This window comes from Python bivittatus, unplaced genomic scaffold, assembly GCF_059951505.1.
Source record: "Python bivittatus isolate LINGU-HERP-01145 unplaced genomic scaffold, Pbiv_v1 ctg000320_np1212, whole genome shotgun sequence".
Lineage (NCBI taxonomy): Eukaryota > Metazoa > Chordata > Lepidosauria > Squamata > Pythonidae > Python > Python bivittatus.
The window spans coordinates 14,584,534-14,599,828 of NW_028277052.1; the positions used below are offsets into that span (position 1 = coordinate 14,584,534).

At 39.7% G+C, this 15,295-nt stretch overlaps 1 protein-coding gene across 1 annotated transcript; it reads right to left on the bottom strand.

Annotated features, from left to right (window-relative positions):
• Nucleotides 1-4,430: 4,430 nt before the first annotated feature.
• On the bottom strand, nt 4,431-14,427 carry STAR (steroidogenic acute regulatory protein). Its single transcript, XM_007432851.3, has 7 exons — nt 14,245-14,427; nt 9,435-9,548; nt 9,182-9,309; nt 7,506-7,664; nt 6,389-6,573; nt 6,020-6,113; nt 4,431-5,052 (listed from the first exon to the last, which is right to left on the bottom strand). Exons 1-7 carry the CDS (start codon nt 14,306-14,308, stop codon nt 4,936-4,938), a joined length of 861 nt encoding a protein of 286 aa, XP_007432913.1. The 5' UTR covers nt 14,309-14,427; the 3' UTR covers nt 4,431-4,935.
• Between the last annotated feature and the right edge of the window lie 868 nt (nt 14,428-15,295).

Here is a 15,295-nt window from a genome sequence, read left to right on the forward strand (position 1 = left end):
TGGGCGTTCTTAACCCGGGGACTACCTGTATCCTGTATTGAGTTTGATAACTGGAAGATGCAAAAGCCAGCGTATCTCCCATCCCACCTCTGGCTTTGAAATGCATTGAGGGGAAAAAATTGACTCCAAAACTGAATAACAGAGAAGTCAAGGGATGGGTGATTTCATCTGTTTTCCATTAATGCAACAGGATCTTGATGGGACGAAATATGATAGTTTATTACTGCATAAACTTTTTCCATCCCAGTGCAGTGGTGTGTGCCAGTTCGGAATTTTTATTTTCAATTTTAGTAAAGGAAGCGAAACAAACCTAAAAAATTTACAAAGATAAAAGCAAGTGGATAAAAAAAGGAAGTGAATAAAAATAGGGGATTGTGCATTCATTCATAGACAGAGGTAAATTTTGGGAAAATATTGCTAATTTAGCTACTAAATGGTGATCAAATTTGACTACATTTATTTTTCTTTATACAGTTTTTAAACTTCTTTCTTGGGTTAATTTTGCAACCAAAGCAGTTTCTTACTCTTTGAAATGTAAGGCCTATTGAAAGATGTGGTTTAGTTTCATGTGTTTTGCAGGAACAAACCTGGCAGCTGACAACAAAGGTTGAATTAATCTTTTAATTGCCTCTATTTTTTTATTATTTATTTTTTTAAAATTTCTGATGACAAAAAGGAGAAAAAAATACATAAAAGTGGTTTAACAAAAAGTAAAAAAAAAAAAGAGAGAAAAAAGTGTTAATATATTATTATAACAATAAATTTCAATTCTACATATACTTATGCAATTTCTAATAGATTTATATGACTATCATGGTGTGTTTTTTTTTAACCTACTGTATTTTGTATAAACAAGTGTCATATTTTATTGTACTTGTCCATCCAAAGTCTACGTCTATGGGCAATCCGCTCATAAGCGGCAAGCACAATCAGGTCTTCAATCCATTGAATAAATGGGCCCATACATTTATCTTTCCAATGCTGCAATATCAGTCTTCTGGCCATAGTAAGGGCACGGAGAATCCATTTACGTTGTCCAGATGTTAAATTCCATGTACAGGGTATATAGTTCAAAAGAATATTACCCTCTAAAAATTTTAGCTTTTGTCACACAATCATATTTATATAATCCACTACTTTCTCCGAAAACTTGGTAAGGATAGGACATTGTAGAAACATATTCTTTAAGGAGGCATTGTCCTTATTACGTCTCCAACAAAATGCTGTTTTTGACAATCCATTTCTATACATACGTAGTGGAGTCCGATAAATTCTAAATATTATTTTTTGTTGTATAAGTCGTAGTTTAAGGTCCATTGACACTCTTGCTATAGAAGTTTAATTGCCTCTATTTATGTTTTAGGAAATGTGAACAAGAAAGCACATTCACAAGGTTCTTTGTGATAGATTATGGAGTGATTTTTCTTAATTTCTTGCAAAATACAATACATTGCAGTTTTAAGAGAGTGTGGCACCACTTATGGATTATCTTCAGGTTGTGGAAGACAACTTGCTGAAATAAGTTTAAAAGGCAACAAGTATAAAAAGCATTTTATGCCATAAAAGGTTCCAGCGAGATTCAAGTTTAAATCACCAACAATCCTCCCATTCACTATAAACATTATTAATGGCCTTCAGTGATAAGACTTAGATAGAACACAAGAATGTTTGAAATAACTCATTTGAACCAAGCTGGAACAGTGGGATCAATCTTTTCTCATAGCATTCCAATTCACAACTGGAGAAAAGGGCCTTAATAACAAAATGGTATTTTATGAAAAAAGACAGAGGAATAGAATAAGAAGCAGAGGACATACTGGAAGATGAAATCTATATTGAGATGATGGAGGAAGAAGCATATGTTAAATCCTGTTCTTACATTGTCAGGGAAGAAATAAGGGAGATCCACTTAATATTTCCTGTAGTTTTTAAAGTGAAATTTAACCAGATTTAAAGATTTAAACCAGAGTATTAGATAGTTCTTTGAAAAAAGCACACACAACATTCTTAATTTTATTCATTTTTCTTTTTATTCATATAGTGTAGATTCACGAAATTGTAACCACAGAGCTGCCTCTTAGGTCTAAAGCGCTAAATTAAGTTGTAAATACGCCTTTGCATTGCTCAGATCATAGAAGGTTCTTTCTCACGTACATTGAAATACATACTGTGTGCTAGCACACCAGATCTTCCACACCTCTCAAGATCTATGGTTGTTTGAAGTAATGAAAATTGTGAATCAGAAACATTTCACGAACCTAACTAGAATAAATATTAAATAAAATGCCTTGTCCATTTGCAAACAAGGGGGGAGGGGGAAATAAATATCGACAGACTGGATTTTGTAGATGGCTGTGGGAAAGTCTTCCTGGTTTGATTTAACCTTGCTTGTGACTCCTGGAGCTAAAGTCCAAGTGATATGACATTAGATGCACCTTAACACTTAACACACAGGTTTATAACATTCAACTAGCATTAATACTTTTCTCCCCTCCAACGGGGCTGAGTAAAGTCCAATCTCTGATGTGGGCATTTGCTATGGGGACTGAATCCCCATTTGTTGATGACTTTTGGGGGGGCAAAAACATGGAGGGAATTGGAGTCAGGTTATAATTTTGCTGCTACAGATGCTGAGTTGGATTTTGAATGGTTGGTAATAAACAATAGCATAATTATGTTTTTCGAGTATTTCTAACCCTCCCCTCCCCCCCAAAAAGACAAACCAAAATCCTCTTTGCTATTAAAATAGTGCAGAACACACTTTATCAGACTCGCTGCAGACAGAGGAAAAGCTTCTACAATATATAACGAGGACAGAATGAGCGGAGATCCATAGCAAGTAAACAGCAGTGCTGCAAGTCCTTGAAACTGACTGTTTTCATATGTGAAATTTTGGAGGGCATAATTCTGAATTGTTATGTGGCTTTTAAAACTTAAGTTACCATCAGCTCTGGTGCTGAGTGACTATGTTATCAGACAAGGACTGTCTACCAGTTTTGGTTGATCTGAAAAAAAGTAGTTTTTCATCCCTCCCCTTAGACCAGTGTTTCTCAGGTTGCGAAACACTGCTTTAGAGTGAGGTTCAGATAGAAGTAGGTAGCACATTTGAAAAACCTAGGACAGAGCTGGCATCTATCCCAGTGTTTTTCAACCTTGGCAACTTTATGATGGGTGGCCTTCAACTCCACGCTGGCTGGAGGAATTCTGGGAGTTGAAGTCCTCACATCTTAAAGTTGCCATGGTTGAAGAACACTGATCTATCCTATTTGCCAAGGGTGGGTGGGTGGATTGTCTTCATGCTAATCTTTGGAGCTTCCCATGTTATCTATCTTCTCCAAAGAAGACAACAATTACTATACATCTTGATTGGTTTCTTGGGCCTGCAAGGGGAAATAAAGAAACGAGGCATAAGCTTTAATATAAGGTGGAAGTGATAGGGCAGGTCTAGTTTCCAGTAATAATTAGGCATTGGCCATAATCTAATACTATGCATAGTCTGTGTTCCCATGGTACACTTAAACTGGGTCCACAGAGGCTTAGTGTTCTGTGGAAACATCAAAAGAAAGGGAGTTAGAATTAAACTCAGCTTTAAACAAAGCGAATACTGCAGAGTTCAATTAACTCCACTTAGGTGTATCATAGGAACTAATGACCCTGGAATTAATCCTTTCCCAAGATTTAGGAGCCACACCATGTAGTAAAAAACAGCAAAAGCAGACAGGTGGGGCACCCCTCTGAACCTTCTATTGGTAGTGAAAATCCTGGCATGGAAAAAGGGGGTTGTAAATGATGGGGAAGGAAATGACAGCTTCCTGTGTAGCACCTGGGAGGATTGTAAAAATGATTGCTGTGATGCAACCCCAGCTGATCATCTGCTGCCAAGATGGGATGAGTCAATTGACTGTGAGAGGAGGTGACAGCCAGCATCTTTTAATTAAAGTATCACTCTGGACATGACACTTTTTCCTGTAAAAGTGTTTTGGAGCATTCGGAGCAGCCTTGCTGCAGGTCAGACTCTCTGTCCACCTAGCATTTGTGGGCATAATTCTCCAAATCCTTCTGCAAAGCTCCTTCTCATCTCCTGGTTCATGTCATTTGCTTGAAATGAAGAGGTTACAGATGGAACCTGGCATCATGTTATAGGTAAGTATCCAATGTAGGTTAACCACCCCAAGCACACTGAATAATAAACCAGGTATAGAAAGCCAATGCAGTATTGTCCAGATGGAACAGTAATCTGTTCATCAAAGATGTTGGTTTCTTCCTCTCTTAGTCTTGAACACCTCCGGTTGACTGTGGGTCACATTGTCAGCATACTCTAGGCCAGTGTTGTCCAAACTTGGCCACTTTAAGATGAGTGGACTTTAAGATGAGTGGACTTCAACTCCCAGAATTCTCCAGCCAGCATGGCTGGCTGGGGAATTCTGGGAGTTGAAGTCCACTCATCTTAAAGTGGCCAAGTTTGGACAACACTGCTCTAGGCTTACTGTGAATGTAACATGCAAGGAGGGAGATCACCTGTTTCTCAATACAATTTATCCTGCCTTACCTATTTCAGTTTTTAGAAGCTGATCAGAAGTAAGATGCAACGCCTTGCCCATGCAAGCAACAGGCTAGCCTTGTGGGTCCCGGCAAACTGCATGGTTGATATCACCATTGATATCTCTTGGTATCCCCTTCAGTGCCTGCCACCTGAAGCAGATATCTTATTCTGCCGCAGTCCTGAACACAAACTTTGTACACATCTTTCTAAGGGGAGGCTCTTAAACGTAAGGATGCAACAAAAAAGCAAAGAAGTCTGCATGTTAACAGGAGAGAGGAGTTAATTTCAAGAGGGATAAGCATCAATTCTCTGGGATAGAGTCTTCAGTAAGTGATCCATGAGTGGGATGGAGAGAGATCATCATCCAGGAAGAATTGCTAGGTGGGGAAATTTCAGTATCTGACGGCCTGCGCAGATACAGATTTGGTCAAATGACTGCGGAGATGGTTAGCAAAATCCATTTGGGTTTGAGAAAGAACTTGGTTGATTAGTGTTTTCGGAAGCCACCCCTGGAATTAAAAAAGAACAAGGTAGGGATATTAAACCAGGTTGCAGTGCAGTTAAATGTAGACTCAAGCTCCATATTAAAAAAAAGAAACTGGTACTTCAGCAGCTTCTGGAGAGCTACAGTTTCTGGACCAAATCTATGATTCTTTCTTATTTCAATATATTTCATAAATTTATTAAGGTTGCATTAAGGAGCTTTATGTTTCTGACCTGAAATTTGCTACCAGTAAATTTCAGCTATGAAAGGGAAGGGGGAATTTATTTCTCATCCAATTCTCCATGCACCCATTTAATTGAATTGTGAACCTGTATATCTTTGTACTTTATGATTCTCTTGTCAGCTAAGATTCTGCCGTTGACCACAAAAATCCTACACAGCTTTAGGAAAAAGTTCTGGCACTTTTTTATGAGGGGGAAAAAATAAAAATAAATGAAAACTATAATATTTGCATAAAAGGTAGACTCATCTCTTCCCAATAAATTACTTTAAAATGGGAGGGTTGCAGATAGAGGGTTTTATATATAAAACCTATCTTAAATTCAATTTAAGGTAAGTTTTTCCCCTAACAGCAAAAGGAGTTAGATTATCTTCATTTCAGGCAATACAAATATTCCCAGTTACTGATCTAAGCTGGAGACAGTCCTAACCCCACAAACCATTATAAGATGGCATGAAAGTGTCTTTGTAAAAGTAATGTTAACCACAATTTAATCTGGTTTGACCCACACACACATATTCAATTGTGTCCAATTCTTGGAAACTGCCTGGACAAGTCCCTGCAGTTTTCTTGGCAAGATTTCCAGAAGTGATTTGCCATGGCCTCCTTCCTAGGGCTGAAAGAGAGGGACTGGCCCAAGATCACCCAGCTGACTTTGTGCCTAGGCAGGACTAGAACTCACAATCTCCTGATTTCTAGCCTGGTGCCTTAAACACTACACCAAACTGGCTATCTTGCCATATATACCTACCTTTAAATCAATGCTGAGAAGCCAGGTTAACTTGGTTTGTGAGGGATCTCCTAGGACCGGACGAAGAACCATGCATGTGGGACCATTCTCAGCTCTGCGGAGAAGAAAGAAAACATGGCATGGAATGGCATATCTCAGCACATCAGCCTAAGAGAAGATGCAAGATGTTAGTAACTATATTGTTACCATGATGTCCATGTCTTAGGGTAGCCGTCCTCACCCTGGTGCTCTCTAGATGTGTTGGGCTACAACTTCTATAATATTCCAGCATTGCTAAGGAGAGTTCTGCTTCCACATAGCTGGAAGGCCCTAGATTTGGGCATCTGTTCCATAACTGAACTATGTAGTTTAAGTAAAGGCAAAGAATACCTGATAACTCCTCTTTGTTCCGGCATGGCCGCGTAGGTGGTTGACATGCCAGCTAAGAGGCATGTGGATCCACGCCTCTTGGAACAACGGACGCTGACAAAGTCTCGTGGACCAACTATGTTGCCAGGGGTGGCCGCTGAGGTTTCATGAGTGATCACGGTATCTTTGCCAATCTTCTGGAGAATCTATGAAAAGATATCAATTAAATAATAATAATAATAATAATAATAATAATAATAATAATAATAATAATAATAATAGAAAGATGAAGCAAATTTCTTATGGAGAAAGTTGGAACATTCTAAAACGTAGAATGAATTCAGTTTTGGATCACAAGCCAAAGAGCTAATGTAATGGAATATGCAATAAATAGATTCCCTCACCTGCAGGAAATGAGATGGTAAATGTGGGTTTCTCCTCTTGCCCTAAAAGTGGGAGCTGTTAGCTTGTTAAGGTGCCCCAGTGCTAACTCTCAGGCTGGGGCATCTCTGATTATGCACAGCCAACGTATTGGGTGAACCTTCTCCACAAGGTAGTGGCTGACAGAACACATCCAGAGAGTGGATAGCTAATGCTCAGCCAAACCTCTTTCTTCATACATGAAATAACATGAATTGACATAGATATGCCTCCATGTTAGTAAAAGTTAGATTCTAAACCTGACAGGCTCAGCTGCAGAAAGATCAGGTCTAGAGAATGGAATCAATATTTGTTTTTAATAGATGTGGGACGCTGAAGCACACAGCTAGCTGTTGCAAATGTTATTTTTGCACTTTCACTTGCTCATGTTACAAGCAGAGTTTACTGTACATCAGGGTTTTGTATTGAGGTTCTCCAGATGTTGCTGAACTACAGTCCTGCAGTCCAAGCCACTGCGGTCAAGAAAGAAGGATGCCCAGAATTATGTTTCAACATCTGGGGAACAGAATTTCCTAATCCCTATTGAATATTCTCCAGCAATCTAATCCCAAGTATCGTTTTACTTTGTTCATTCTCACTCAACAATAGTTTTGCTTCTAGAAGTTTTGAAAGGGCCACTAAAGCAAAGCACGTGCTTAATAATCCTTGCAGCTTTTTCTCATTTCCAAAAAAGGGTCTCTGCCTGCAGAAGCCTTACCTTGATTTCTTTAACATTTGGATTCCAGTCTCCCATCTGCTCCATCTTTTCCACTAACTCATCATAGACACAATCCAGGGGTTGATCAACCACCACCTCAAGCTGGAACACCTTCCCCACGTCAGGCAGCACTTTGCTTAAGACTTTGTCGCCATTGCCCTGTAGAAAAGAAAAAAGAGACATTGATTTAGCTGGTATGTATAAGCAGGACACATAGACATTCAGAGAGAGCTCCAGCTGTACTACTGACCTATGCTTTACACAGGACCACCCTTGAAAGCTGATCACAGGTTCCTTTGGCTGAGCTAAGAGACCTGATAAGATTCTACTTAAATGATCTGATTTCTGTTGCAGCCCATTATGCTAAAACCAATTTCTTATTACATTTCAGCCATTTCTACATTGCAGCAACCTAAATTTTGTCATTATAGCTGGTGCTTAACCTTACTTTATTTTCTTCTCCCTTCCCAACTAATTTCCCCCCAATTAAATCTTTCTAGATTATGCAGTCCAGCTTTAATAGATCTAGCATAATGCAAGGAATATCTTTACAGTCTGGCCCAATTCAGACATGGCAGGAAACATTCCATTATGCCAATACATTATGCATTGCTTCCTTGTTTCTCTTCCTCTTGTACATGCTGGAGGAAACTCAGTTTCCATTTTGCAAACTGAAACTAACCATACTTCCTTGTGAATTCCAATGTCAAGTTTTGTGGCTTTTAAAATATGGTTAAGGAGAACCCCAGGCTTCTTCTTAGACCAGAGCTCCCTGACTTAGATGTCATAAGAAACGACAGTATTTTAAAGTCAGAAGTTAACGTTCTAGTTTCCTCCTCATGTGCCTGAAAGAGGAGAGGGTTTGTTCACACTTATGAAACACTGCAAATCATTCTTCTAATGTAAAAGTATACAGTCTCTGATTTAAAGGTTACATGTGACCCTCAAAGCTTTGACAGTAACCCTAAAGCTTCAAAGTAGCTGGGAGACTACATTTTTAGTGGAACAAAAGGGTTAAATATATTAGGAGAAATCATGAGATGTGTTTTAATATTTTAGTTTCTATCACTTAATCAAATTTTGACTTCAACTTAGCTATGCCCATTTTTGAAAGTGCAACCTCCCTTGTGCCACTCAAAAGCCAAGTACAGCCAAAAAGTTATGTGTCCCCCTGAATGAGAAATTGTCCCCCCCCCCCCACATTTGATGTGGGCCTTATTCTCTTTCTTTTCTTTTCTCTTTCTCCAAAACATATTTACATACTTTTTAAAAACAGTATTGTGGCTTCAGGTGGATAGCACTAGTTGACTTTGACTGATCTCTAAAAAATTCAAAGGAAATAATAAAATAATATCAGGTTTGGACTCAATCAATACTTGGATGGGAGACTAGAAAATTCTTGGCTAAACTGGGAAGTAAACAAACAAACCATTCCCCAAATAAGGCAATGGCAAACCACTTCCATATTGTTGCCAAGAAAACTACGTGAACATAGCTCAACTTGAAGGACTCTTTAGTTGTTTCCCTCAATCAGCTAAACCCAGCCTGGCTTGTAATCCTAGTTAGACCATTGTTGTGCATCCCAACTTCTCACTGAACATCAGTGTTGAAACTTGAATCTTTGCAGATGGATGGAAAAGAGCAACAGACCCCTCTCAGAAAACTATTAAGCCTACCATCACTGCCTCCGTTTTCCAGCCACTTTTTTCTCCAAGAATATTCAGAGACTTCTGAAGAGCCTCCTCTCCTTGTTTGATGTAGGACATCTCCGTATCACTGAAAGGGTTCTCTTCCAGCCTAGAACCTGCACAATTGAATTAGATTTAAGAAACAGAAAGCAAATAGACTCCAATCTCCTACCACTAGCAGCAGCACACTCAAAAAGGGAGGTGCTTCCTAGGAAGAAAAAGAAAATCACATCCTACTTGCCTAGCAAAGAACTCCTTCTGTGTACATTGTTGATCCACTGGGTAGGACCAGGCCTGGAAAATGCAACTTTCTTCAGCTCCTGGACAATGGCAACCGCTGCTTGTCTCTTCAAACCTAAGAGGAAGAAGGCACGACATTGTTGTGGGAGAAAAAAAGAAAAGGAATTATGCACTGATTGTATCTTCACCCTCTTCCAGAGTCCCTAAAAGAACAATTTCCTGGCATCCTACAGATGTGCATACAGACTGCACATCTATAGAGGGCTGCTTCAAAAAGCTGTGATTCCATTAACCAAATTTCCCAGGATTTTTTGAGAAACGAATCCTGCACCGAAGAGCAGAAGACTCTGTGCCTCCAGTTGGAGAAAATCATTAGTGCCCTCCTGCTTCAAAGGAAGGTGGTTTGCATTTTAAAGTAACTGTTTACACATTTATTTGGATAAAAGTTCATCAATAGCTTGATTTTCATTCTTCTGCTTGTTTATTTGTTTGTTTTTAAATAATAATATAAGGAGAACTCCAGGCAGTTTTTCTGTCTTCTGTGTTTGCACAACAGGCCTACATTGGTTATTAAATTAATATTTAGTGTGGTGTTGTTGTTTGATACACAACCGAACAGGCTAATTTACACAAGCTGTTATGCCAAGCATCCCCGCCCATCCTTTGTCCCAAGGTTAAGATGAACCAAACTTGGAACACTGCATAACTGCAGCTGGTAGGTTTATCATAGACCTGGTTAAGTATATTCTGTGAATACAATCAAGTAGTAAAAAACTGTAGAAAAATAGGTTCATCATATCAGAGGTTCATAGTAATCAGCACAGAGCGTGGCTGGATTCTGCTAGAAAATGTCAGAATTAGTTTCTCCTTATTGGATCCAAATGGGAATATTGTACAGCAGGTTCATCAGTTACTTTATATATAGCCAACCTTCCATTCAAAATCCAAAGAGTAAATTTAACAGGTCAAATTAAACAACCAACATAGCTATGAAATCAGATAGTCTCCAAACAAGCACACTAAACTTTATGACTTCACAAGTGTTTGAAAGAGGCAAATATTATTTGAAGGCTGAGTCTGGGAAAGCGCTCACTAAGCCTCAAGATTCATGACAGAGCTGATAACAAATGTCTATGGGGTGGGCAAGCCATGGCCAATGTTAAGGGATGCTGGGAACTGGAGATTAGCCACAACTGGAGGGACACTTGATACAGATTCTCTGTATAAAAGCCATGGGTCAAATCTCGCCCTCTGCTGAAGTTTATCTGGCCATTTATTATTTTCTGTGACAGGAGAAAAGTCCTGCTAGTGCTGAGCCTGCTAGAGGAAGCCTTGGAAGATCCAGATTGGTCCAGCCAATCTATGGTTTCGCTTTGAAGGAGGGGATCAGAATAGTTCTTCAACCAGTTTCTCCCAAACATCCTAAAGGATCCCTAACATTACATTTGTGGTGCTAATAGTCTTGTTTCATTCACCCCATCACCACCACCACTGGTTAACGATCTGTAGGGAAAAAAAGAAGCAGATTTTTTTCTCCTAGAGCAGTGTTGTCAAAACTTGGCCACTTTAAGATGAGTGGACTTCAACTCCCAGAATTCCACTCATCTTAAAGTGGCCAAGTTTGGACAACACTGTCCTAGAGAGTGACAGCCCATACCTTTCATCCTACCCTTCACCACCCACCATTCTCTTTGACTGGTCCAAATACGATGTACTAAATCAAACCATCTAGCCTATACTTCCCCAGTTTCTTGCCTTCCAATTATGCTGGTCTTCAGCTCTCAGAATCTTGAACTTCCAAAAGAGGAAGTCTGACCTAGCAGAACTGACATTGCTAACCTTAAGTAGTTTTATTTTGTTTTCTCATTTTGAACCAAGGATTTTCTGATTGCTACTGCTAAGTTTCCCCCAAGACCCAAAATGGAGATCTCTCATTTCAGTCTATACTGGACAATCCAATGAGACAGGTACAATCAATACCACCAGGTTGGTGATTTTAAAATTGCTTTATAATTACCCAGCAACATTTAGACCAGATGATCCCAGATATGATTTATTTCACATGGTGGAAGAGCTAAACTAGAAGTGAAAAAAGAAAAGAAATCTCATAATGGCAGCCAAAACGTTGGGCAGATTTAAGATAGTACTGTTGCTGAAAATCAATTCTAGCTCTTGTTACTATTTTCCAGCTTTAATTTGCTCCCAGACCCTAAGCTCCTGCTTGCTCCATAAGGGAAACATGCAGAAAACACATTGGTGATTTGAATCTCAAAAATGCCACAGGAAGAACGGGTCAAGCCATTCCCCTGTTAGTACACTACAAACCATCGAAGGCTGCTTAAAAAAATGTAGCACTGTGCCAAACATTTCTTTTGCATTTTCCCTTATCGTTCTCCTTGGTTTGGAGAGAAAAGAAATTGCCTTCTATTTTTCCCCACAAAGGAGAACAGCACTTTGGTAATTTTTCATGGCTGGGATGCAGGACTTCAGCATTTATTGAAATTCTAATGTGAGCTTGGAGCTGTAAGTATCCTTTCTTTTTATTGTACACCTCTCTCCAGCACTTCCCATATTTGGATTCGATCCCAAGAGAGGCAACATCAGATAAGATCTCCCATTTGGGGAGGCAGCAAAGTGACAGGGAGATGTGCAACATCCTCTTGCCATGGTAAATTAAGCTCAGGAAAAATTCTAGATCACTCCAAGAATGCGTTTTAAAAAGAAAAAAAAATCTAAACACCTCTTTTGCAAGAGAAGAAAACAAAGGGATATTGGAAAATCGATTTTGGCACAGTGTTAAAAAAAATAAACAAAGAAAAGCTGGATAGCCCTTTCACATCTAGTTTGGCTCGAGGATCTGAGATAATAACCCTTCCCGTACAAATTGCACCCTTGAAATATTTATCCAGATCAGGGGTGAACAATCTTTGTTGAATTCAAGGTCATGCTTCATACTTGTGCAGGAGACCAAGGGCTCAACTTAAAAACTTGGGGACAAGAAAGTAGATATGGCCAAGCAAAAATGTGAGTGGAGCAAAGTTATGTGATGGAGGGGAGGAGATTGAAAAGACTGCCACATTTTAAGTCAAAGTAACCAAAGTTTTTCACATATATGTAGCCTAAAATTAATGTTTACTTTAGAATGCAAACTACATATGACCCATGGACCATAAAAGTTCCCAACCCCTGATCTTGATAATATATAGCAGGGTACATATTGATTAATACAGAAAAGAAAATTAATGCACAGTGGTTAGGAAGAGGCACTTGAATGACTGGAAAAGGCATCGCAGAGCATGGCCTGCGATCAGACAAAACAGCCACCTTGCTGAAGCTTAGCAGATCTGAGTCTGGTCAGTGCCCGGATGAGAGTCTGCTTGGGAACCCCATGTAGGTCATCTTGAGATCCAGGATGGATGAAAGGTGGAACATAAATATTCCAGATAAATACATCAACGAACATCATTGCCATAAGCATTTCTCAATCCTGCTTCTGAGCCATTCTTTGGCTTATGGTAGTTCTTGTGCCCTTTTTGACCAATTGTAGGGAAAGAAGGAAGGTGTTTTTCTAAAATACCAATCAATGGCCATGGCAAGACTATCTAGAGCCTTAGAAGGAGAAGGAGTTGGTCCTTCACCGTCCTGTGATGGTCCCAAGATATTTTCCCTTCCAGGCTGCTGATAACCACAGAAGGAGAGACTTCTGGCATTAGTGCTGGCATCTGAACTGGTGATGAATCCCCTGCACTACATGACTTTGGCAAAAGCCTGATGATGCCAACCCCTAAAGCCACTGACAGTGAAAGCAGAGCTGCTCTAACAGTGCTAATTGTAAGGGTGGGGGAGAAAGAAAGAGAAATAAATTCCTTAACTGCCAACGGACAAATCTTAAGCTATTAATAGGCAGGAAGAGTTTGCCCTCAACAAAGCATGCAAGGCAGAAAGTAACAGCTAAGACTTTTCTCCATTAGAAAGCTTGGCTCTGAATAGTTGCTTTTTGGGTTCTCCTGTGCATCTGCTGGGCTACTGTGAATAAAGGTGCTGGATTAGTGGCACATGGTCTGAATTTGCAGAATGTTATTCTTTTGTTCAGTTCATAGTTCACATGTAGCCTTGTTGCATTTCATCTGATGTCCAAAGCACAACACTTTTGGCCATGATAATTCAGCAGCCAGAAGGATGTGAGCAGTGCCTCCAAAGGAGGGGTGTATTCCCTATCATATTCATTCTCTCTTAGACTCTCTCCTTGCATTCCAGTTCTCTTCCATTCCAACTGGATCCTAACAGTTTCCAAAACTAATCTGAAAAAGGAAGTGCATGATGCTGTTTGTTACAGCATCTTTCTGTCTTCATTGTACATATGCTGCATGATAAAAAAATGAACAGAACTAATCCCAAGAAATGTCAGGTTAGCATTTCAACTCTGTAATTAACTCTCTTGGGGGCTACAGGGAACCCATCCTGCCTGTCTGGAAAAAAAAACAAACATTAACCTTCTATCAACCTGTCTTCAAACTTTGTCTGTTAGCTGCACACTAATGCCTATTGATTTGACTTGATCCATATTGATTTCCAAAGCAAAAAAGGACCTAGGTGGTTCATTGCTCAGGAATAAAGTGTCAGCTTTGGATGCAGAAAGTGTCAGGATCAATCTTCTCAGCCTAGCCTGTCTTCCATGACGCTGCACATCAACTGCCAGCCTGAGTCGTTCAAAAGAATTGCCCTGAATTTGGCTAGTCTGATTCAACCAACCATCAAATATTGTCTCCTATCTGCTCTTGCTGCTCAAGACCTCTGTTACTCCTCCTTACCTGTCATGTTGTGCAAATGTCTGTAGGAAATGCCGGCACAAAGCTTGAATGTTGCTGGCAGCATCGTGAGAGTCCTTAAAAGTCTCAAAGGATTCCTGATGGTTGTTTCCACTCCTTGTATCTCTGAGTCCCAGGAATTATTGTTGTCACTGGAGGCTTCGCTGGTCTCTGCCCTTAAATACGGCTGATGAAGGATGCTATGTTGTCAGCTGGGAGATAAGGAAAGATCACTTACAGCAAGCTGGCTGACACCAAGGCCAAACTCATCCTCTCTGGAGTTCGGGGGGGGGGAGGGTTAGGGACAAGTGGCAGGCATTGAAATTGCAAGAGGAAGCCCCACCCAAGGGCAGGCTGTGCAATCCCTGAACTGTTTAAGCCAGTTTATCTTCTTTTGAGGGTTGCCAGATGTTCTCCAGGCAGAGTCACTGTGCTTCTAAACAATCCTAGCAACCAAAGCTTCTTTCTCTCTCTCTTTCAGCAAATACCCACTCTGATGTCCCTGTTAAGGTGTAGCAGTCTATCAGACTGGGAATGGGAGTAACTGGTAACTGATGCAGGACCAGAGTAAACAGAGGCAGTAAATTAAATACCTTTGCTGGAGGTAGTTCACCATCTAGTGGTGCCAGTCCAGCACAGAATTATAATCCAGCACAGAATTATAATTCACTTAGGTAAATTGCAAGATTCCTTCCAACTGTAAGAATATTGTGGTTCTATTATTCCATGTATTGATATGCTTCTATTACTGAAAAACAGTATGTCCCAAGCTTATAAAGTGATCCACAAAAAACATAGTAAAAAAAAATAAGTATAACCTTGCTGAAAAAAAACCCATAATAATAACAGAGACACATCAAAGAGTTGGCAGGACCTTGAAGACCATTATATTCCACTCCTTGCTCCGTGCAAGATTTGCAGAAAAAAATAAAAAAGAAAGAAACCAAACCATTAATGAGTCAAAAGGAGGAATGAAAAATCCTAGAACACACTGAAATGTAATACCAATAAGCCCTAAGAATTTAGAGGCCTTCATCAGAGACAAATGTATAAA